The 7,265-nt window shown below is 35.0% G+C and overlaps 1 protein-coding gene across 1 annotated transcript in view; it reads right to left on the reverse strand.

The window, feature by feature from the left end:
• Window positions 1-1,604: 1,604 nt before the first annotated feature.
• The window catches only part of LRCH2 (leucine-rich repeats and calponin homology (CH) domain containing 2), a 30,662-nt gene continuing 25,001 nt past the window's right edge, over window positions 1,605-7,265 (reverse strand). The window contains exons 18-21 of the mRNA XM_009331753.1: window positions 5,370-5,482; window positions 4,082-4,219; window positions 3,714-3,791; window positions 1,605-2,559 (exon numbers count right to left, since the gene is read on the reverse strand). Of these exons, the coding sequence (XP_009330028.1) occupies window positions 2,440-2,559; window positions 3,714-3,791; window positions 4,082-4,219; window positions 5,370-5,482 (449 nt within the window). The 3' untranslated portion in view covers window positions 1,605-2,439. The remainder of the gene's footprint in view (window positions 2,560-3,713; window positions 3,792-4,081; window positions 4,220-5,369; window positions 5,483-7,265) is intronic.

Below are 7,265 nucleotides of genomic sequence, written 5' to 3' on the forward strand. Positions count from 1 at the left end.
AAGGTAAGCTTAAAAAAAACTGGTAAGCATCGGGCATGCTACATCAAGGGAATTCTTAATGTTTACACTGCGATATAACTTTATAAATTTAGTTCTAGTAGGAAAAAAGTTACTTTAAGATCAGAAAACATATTTAAATATGACAATGAAATAGTAGCGTAGATCAGTTTAAGCCAGATAACTGAAAGTAACAATTTACAGTTAGCAATTCTATGGCTAATGTACTGAAATAGAACTTTGTTGTTGTTGTCAAATACCATAGCAAGGAATTGAAAGACAATGACTTATTCTTTCTGAATGATTGTGTTCTTCAAACGTAGCAGACAAGCATTTTCTTTAATGAATTAAATTACTTTTTCATTTTAGTCTTAGCATGACTTTTCAGACACTGCCTTCAATGAAAAATAAGAGATTGAAGTTGTTAAAATGAGTATTATGTGAATGATTTAAAAAACAATTAGAGATTTGAAACACCATATTTCCAAGGCCAAAGCAATCCGGTTTCCTTAAACAAGTACTTATGTCACCTAAGATTTATATCTAGGACTTTGCAAATTAAGTTTTACACCGGCCTTTCCATGAGCTGTATTTTAAGAAAACACTATATAAGTAATAGTGGTTTTTAACTATTACACATGAATCAGCATGTTTCAATGGAATTAAAAATAATGTATCTTTAAAAAAAAAATCTTGTCATCAGAAGTAGTTATTTTTCCTCTCAGCTACTGATTTTAAGGACTATAGTAAATGAAGTAAGGAGTAAATTATATCCCTCCCTCATTCTTTTATGAATTATATTACATGCGGTCTTGATCAATTGGAAAGAACAGAATCAAATCTTGTTACACACTTGGCAAACGTATCCCTCAATGGAAATTAACTTAGCCTGAAATAGAAAATCTGTGACAGTCAGAACTTTTTTTTTTAATTGAGCTACCTATTCATGAACAAACTAATGCAAACAGATTTATTACTAAAATTATGAAATTATTTGCAAGTTGTTTGGAGAAGAACTCAACTGTGTATGGTTTCAGAATGTTCTCAAAATACCGAGAATTTGTGCAGAAGCAAACAAATACATAAACTCAGAAGTTTCAAAAAACCACCACAGTGGAAAATTTTTTTTCACATTTATCCAGAAAAGTCTAATGTCTCAGCACAGTGCCATTTGTACAAACTGATTTGTGTGCTATGCCACACTTGTGTAAATTACACAATAAATCCCGTAAACACTAAAAAGATAACACTGATATTTCTCAACTAAATTATGGATATACCTGTTGTAAAAATGTAATGTGAGATCAGGAGCAATATTACACAAAATCCTGAAAGTCACAGCATAAACCTGAGATTTTGGCAGTTTTATCAAAATGTCCTAAATTACTCTGTATGCATCACTAGTTCTCATGTCTTACTCACCGTGTATATTTGTTTGTCCCAAACAAAAAGTAGACAACTTTTTTTGTCCAACAATACATTAAACCAAAAGTGATTAGGTATTATCAAATTAAATATCATAAATAAAAAGTATTTACAGTATTTTCTAATTATTAGACAACAAAATAACCGATTAAGTTGTGCAACAAACTTAAAACACCCAACATCAAAAATGTGAAGTATTACTTAAATCTTCACATACTGATTTTACAAAAAACTATTAAAATATTTAAAAATTTCCATTTTATCTATTTTAAACAAAGAAATTTCAAAAATGTTTAAGACTATTAAGAGTTATCAATTACACAGGCACTTCACATGTAAACAATCTACAGTACAACTGAAAAAAATATTTGGCACCAACCTAGAAGACTGGAAAAAACTTAATAAAATATGTCCTTTTCCATTGTACACTGTTTTGTGTAATCACCATACACTCAGCCTAAATACTGGCAATGTTAGAAGTGTGTAAGTTACAATCAGGAGTGCAAAAAATAACGCAAATATTAAGCTTTCTGAGAGAGTGAAAGTGGATCACAAGTGATCAGTCGCTCGCATTTTTACCATCATACCATCACTACATTTTTGTCTTACCTTTAAATCAAATTATTGACTTGAAAGATTAAAGGAGGGGGGCGTGCTTTGTACTTCTAAAATAATTCGAACAATATTTTCAATGTAGGAAAAGAAATCCAGCATTTAACTGTTATACTGTGAGATGTTAAATGGCAGCTTTTAACTTAAATTAACTGGAAAGAGAACCTGATGCTACCACAATCTCTTTGTGCATCCAATTGCAAAAGAAACAAATAATAATTATGTTCTTTTAACTGTCAGCTGACTCCAAGGTTTTCACGTACAACTCCAAGTAAGGCTCTCTACAGCATCTGGACAGATACTAGTTTGATGGCTTGGATGTTCCCATGTAGGAAGCTGAACTGCCTCAGAGCAATCCAAATCAACAGATTGAATGGTAAGTTGTCTAGCTTCCAAGAAGTCATGTCACATGGAGGAAAGCTGAGATACTTTCAACGTTGGCAATTCAAGCAGAGCTTGAACTGTGAGGCCAACCTTCACCAGACCCCTTTCCTCCAGAATGTGATGAGGCAAGCAAAGTCTCTCCTGCAAAATAAAGCAGTAGGTGTTATCAAGCTTCATTCATTTTTTCCCCAAGGCAGGTAACAAAGGCATTCTCTCTGAAGTCACACATACATCGCTGTAAGACACTTGCATAGAAAATGTCTTTGGCCTTGAATTTCACATATGGTCCTCTACAGTAGCAGAATGGTCAGAAACTAATTATATCTAAGATCTGTTTAAAGCGTTAAACTATGACAACATCAGAAGACCGCTAATTTCATAAAGCCAAAGACTTTCTTTTCATAAGCAGAGCAAGACAAACAGGATGATGGGCATTGTTGGCTCAGTAGCCTACTTCCCCCTTGCCTTTTTTTGTAGGCTTATTACCAATTTTTCCCTTGGGAAAACTTGGAAGTGCAGATAGACTGGGTCCTTAATAATGAGCCATTCCCCAAGAAAGTCATCTTTCAGTTTCAAAATTTAGCACAACCTGGGCAATTTTCCCAACTGCTAGCTCGTCTTGCATGTAATTCAGGAGGTAAATCTTAGCATCTCTACTTCTGAATGGCCTGTGGCTCCACGCTAGATAGAAGCTGTGACAGAGCAGTAACCCAGGCTTCTAAATCCATGAACTAATTTTCTTGTTCCACTAAAAAGGGTCAAGGGAGTTTTTTGTCTCTCGCAATATGCAGGAAATTATTTGACCTTCAGGTTTCCCCCCCTTCCTCATACAGGGAAGTGAGAGGATGAACTTGGGCAACAGAAGCATGAATAATGGGCTGCAATTACAGTCATGCTAGAAAAGATAGCTAATCAGTTAGGCTACATTTCTGTAATTGCAGGATTTTTCCTAGGCAGACACTGAAATTCATGCCAAAGTGAGTTGCTAAACTCAAGACTTTAAAATATTACATCATCATCCTCCTCTTGCATCAGTTCTTTTGTTTAGATAATTTAATTTACAAGGTAGTCAGTATTATTTTTACTATAAGGAACTGACTAGAAACCCATGAAGTAGCTTCCTCAAGTTCATGCCACAGGCCAGAAATAGGACTTCTTTTCACATCTTCAAGTTCCCTGGTCAGTGTTATAATCACTATTGCTCCCTGAATTAAGACCCAAAAAAACCCCAACTTCAGTATTTGCTGACAATTTCTGTGGTTATTATTAAGAAGTCAATAAAGCAATTAGTATACCTGTGGAACGCCCAATTTTTTACAAGCATCGAGAAAGTTTTCAACATTTCTTCGGCACTTTGCCATACTGAGTTTAGGCTGTAAAGACAGGATGTTAGATCTTCATCATACATTTGTAAAGGATTGTGTATTTCTGATGCAAATTCAGTAACAGTTGCTAAAACACAGAACAAATTCTATGAAGACTCAGTATATGAAAATAGTTCTTAAACTAAACTTCTGAGCCTTGCTTAGTGCTTCTTGCAGGAAAAATTGACGTGAGGAATGTAGCCAATTAATATGGTAAACACGATTCATGATGTTTTAGTATTGAACTTCAAAAGCTTGTTTTCACGTAAGATGCAACTAAAGTAAGATAAATGACTTACCACTGCTGGCGATGGTACGTGAATGCTGGCAACAGAACGTGGCCTTATGTGATTGGCTAAATGGCAAAGAACTACTCCATCCATCAATGCTGCTCCAATGTCATCTGGCAAAATTACTTTCAACCTTGATTCAAGATTCTATTAAAAAGTCCATAAGTAAGTTACTTTCAACATTAGCTAGTTTTTAATTCTAAATCCAGGGTATTTTAAAGCATTCAGTTTAAAAGGGACATTTTAATACTGAAGTGAAGTAAATGGAGTCAACTCGCACTTTACTGAGTACAGATATCCTTTTCTCTTTATCATTCTCTTATCCCTTTATCATTAACCTTACATTCCCTTTGCTTGGATTTTTTTTTTTTTAATGACACAACTACATACATTGAGAAAGACATTCAGCCAACAACTACCATAAAAGCCATACGATGAACTCACTACTCATAATAGGAAAGCACAGAATTTAAGGACAGACATGTTAGGCTGAATACCTCATTAGCTGTTAGTGTGCAGAATTTGTGGGTTGAAATCATACACAATTTTACTAGGAAAAGGAGGAAAAAGGGGGGAACGCAACCACTTTGGGCATGGGTATTTCACTCGTGCAGATGACATTTAAATAGCTGAGGAAAGGGTGGCCACAAAGTGCCCACATTTGTGTTGCAAAACAGGGAAGGTAAGCAGGGAATGTTTTTTCTCACTCCAGCAACAAGCCTTCACTGCTCAGGAAGTGAACTGTTTCAAGACAGAAACAGCCTTCATAGAAGTCACACACCAAATTAGTACTGCCCTGGAAAGCAGAGCTGCTACGATTTACAGTTAACTATAACTGTTAAATATCTTGAGAATGATAACTTACTGGAAGTCCGAAATTTAGATTTCATTCAGTATTGTATGACTTGTAGCAACTTTCTACACTCAAAAAGCATTTGGCTATTCAGAAGACTATGACCATCTTTCTTCAAATCTCAGATCAAATAGCAGTAAACAAGCAGACTTATTACCTCCCTAGGAAAACCTAAAACCTCAGAAACCTAAAAAAAAAAAATCTCGTTTTTAATTTCACTTAATGTTTCAGCTAAAAAAACCATTTAGTTCCTGGTTAGTATTTTGGTTGGACCAAAAATAGTACCAGTGTAGCCTGTTACATGAATTTCCTTGGGAAGAAATATCACTACAGACATGCCCTTGTACAACTGTAATGATTTGCAGGCCTTTATTATAAAGGTTTAAATTGTGGTACAGAGCAAACTAAACACACTGCATGCATATAGTAAATAATGGTACATACATTGCGAAGCTGTCTTATTTGTTCCCTTTCTTCCCTTAAATGCTCCATTTTCCTCCTCATTGTAAATCCAGGATCCACTGCACCATAGTCCTGACGAGATGCACGGCTGAAAGCTATTAAACATTAGTGAAGTTACTTTCAGAATTCAGATTAAAAAATGCAATGACTGAAAATCTACCATCAAGGATAAAAATGGGAAAAAAGCTGCAGAACTTTTCAGAACAAATATATTTAAGTATCCTGATGTAAAATATGTTGTCTATGAAACTTATCTTTCAAATAAAATACACAGACCATCTTACTTAAGTGCAAATAGATAACTAGAAAATATGAAAACAGAATTGACTTCAGTATTCAAATATCTGTTTGAGATATACAACCCCATTTGCACTTTTCCAAGCATATCTTGAAATCTAGCTTTGAAATTATTTTCATTGTTTCATTTTTAATCAAGTATAAAGTCTTTATGGAGACTAAAAAAAGGGACAGAACTTCCTGATATAACTTACAATGAAAGACTTAAAATATATAAACACACTCACATATATGCATGTTTTAGGTGTACATAAGCAGAGACACAGTGATTGCTTATTAAAGAACTAACTGACAAATATGAAATGTCTCATCTAAAAGTTCAGGGTTCTTCTTTAAAAAGGAGGTCTGTTAAATAATTACATTCACTTTACTATTCTTCATGGTCAGAAAGCCTTCAAATGACAATTCTATTATTTTATAGAACACTGGCAAATAAAAACTCTTCTGTAGCAATACCACTGTATCCTTAAGTATTTTACCCTATGCTTCTGAGAAAAAAAAAAAATCAATACTTACACCTTTAGAACTTTCTGTATTGTTTCTAATAGTTTGAATTTTAGCAAGAGATCTAACAATCAAAAATAACAGAAATTTTATAGATACTCTTGAAATCACTGCTCTGATTTTATACATTATGAGAGTATGTAGTTCGTATACAGAGAAATACAATTGCATGTTACCGACAGTATCTATGGAAGCATCTAAAACCACAAAGATTTTGGCTTGTAATTAAGAAACAAAATGCCATTCACTTTCCTAGAACTGAGTGAAAGGGGTGCTGCTCTTTTACAGACATGAGCTGGCAGTGGCTCCTAGGAAGCCTACTACCGCACTGAGAAAACATGGGCTGAAAAGTCCTAACAAGCCTGCTTCCTCCTATCAAATCTGCACCTTCCTGCAGCCAAGGATGTAGGTAACTCAGAAGCCTCTAAATTATCACAGCCAGGCATGTCCTGGTACATGCAACTAACCTAACTATCTCTGGCACACAAGTTTCACACAACTGCTTACAAGTCTCAGGTGACTTAAGGGCCCTGAAGAAGGCACTTGCATGACCTCAGCCAGACATATGCTACTACTGAGGGCTCACAGACTAGTATTAAGGAGGTCAAGCTTTGCTACCATAAATACTGAATGAAATTAAACTGAAGAGTTGAGATGACTCTTTCTTAATGAATTTGCACAAAGACTGTTCCCTTAAAAACAGAGAAGAGTGGTATCGGCCAGAAAAAGGATTGCACAATGGCTTTTCCAAACGATGTTTTACACTGTTGACATCCAATAGTCACATAAACACTTGCAAACAAAAGAATACTGTAACTGCAAAAAAAAAAGGTATTATTTCTACCTAGATTTCAGAGGACTGAAAGACTGCTTTAGACAATACAACTTTCTTATGAGGATACGGGAGAGTCTTGGAAGAGTCAGGGTGCACCAAAGCACTAAGCCATAGCTCCTGGCAAAGCTCTGCTCAAAGCATCCTTTCATAGGACAAATTACACAAATCTATTTCTCTTGAAACCCTCCTGCCTCAGCCATCAGGTCTCAAGAACAATTGCATGCTCTTTCACTGTGCTTTGA

Source organism: Pygoscelis adeliae, unplaced genomic scaffold (genome assembly GCF_000699105.1).
Source record: "Pygoscelis adeliae isolate BGI_AS28 unplaced genomic scaffold, ASM69910v1 Scaffold79, whole genome shotgun sequence".
NCBI classification, from domain to species: domain Eukaryota; kingdom Metazoa; phylum Chordata; class Aves; order Sphenisciformes; family Spheniscidae; genus Pygoscelis; species Pygoscelis adeliae.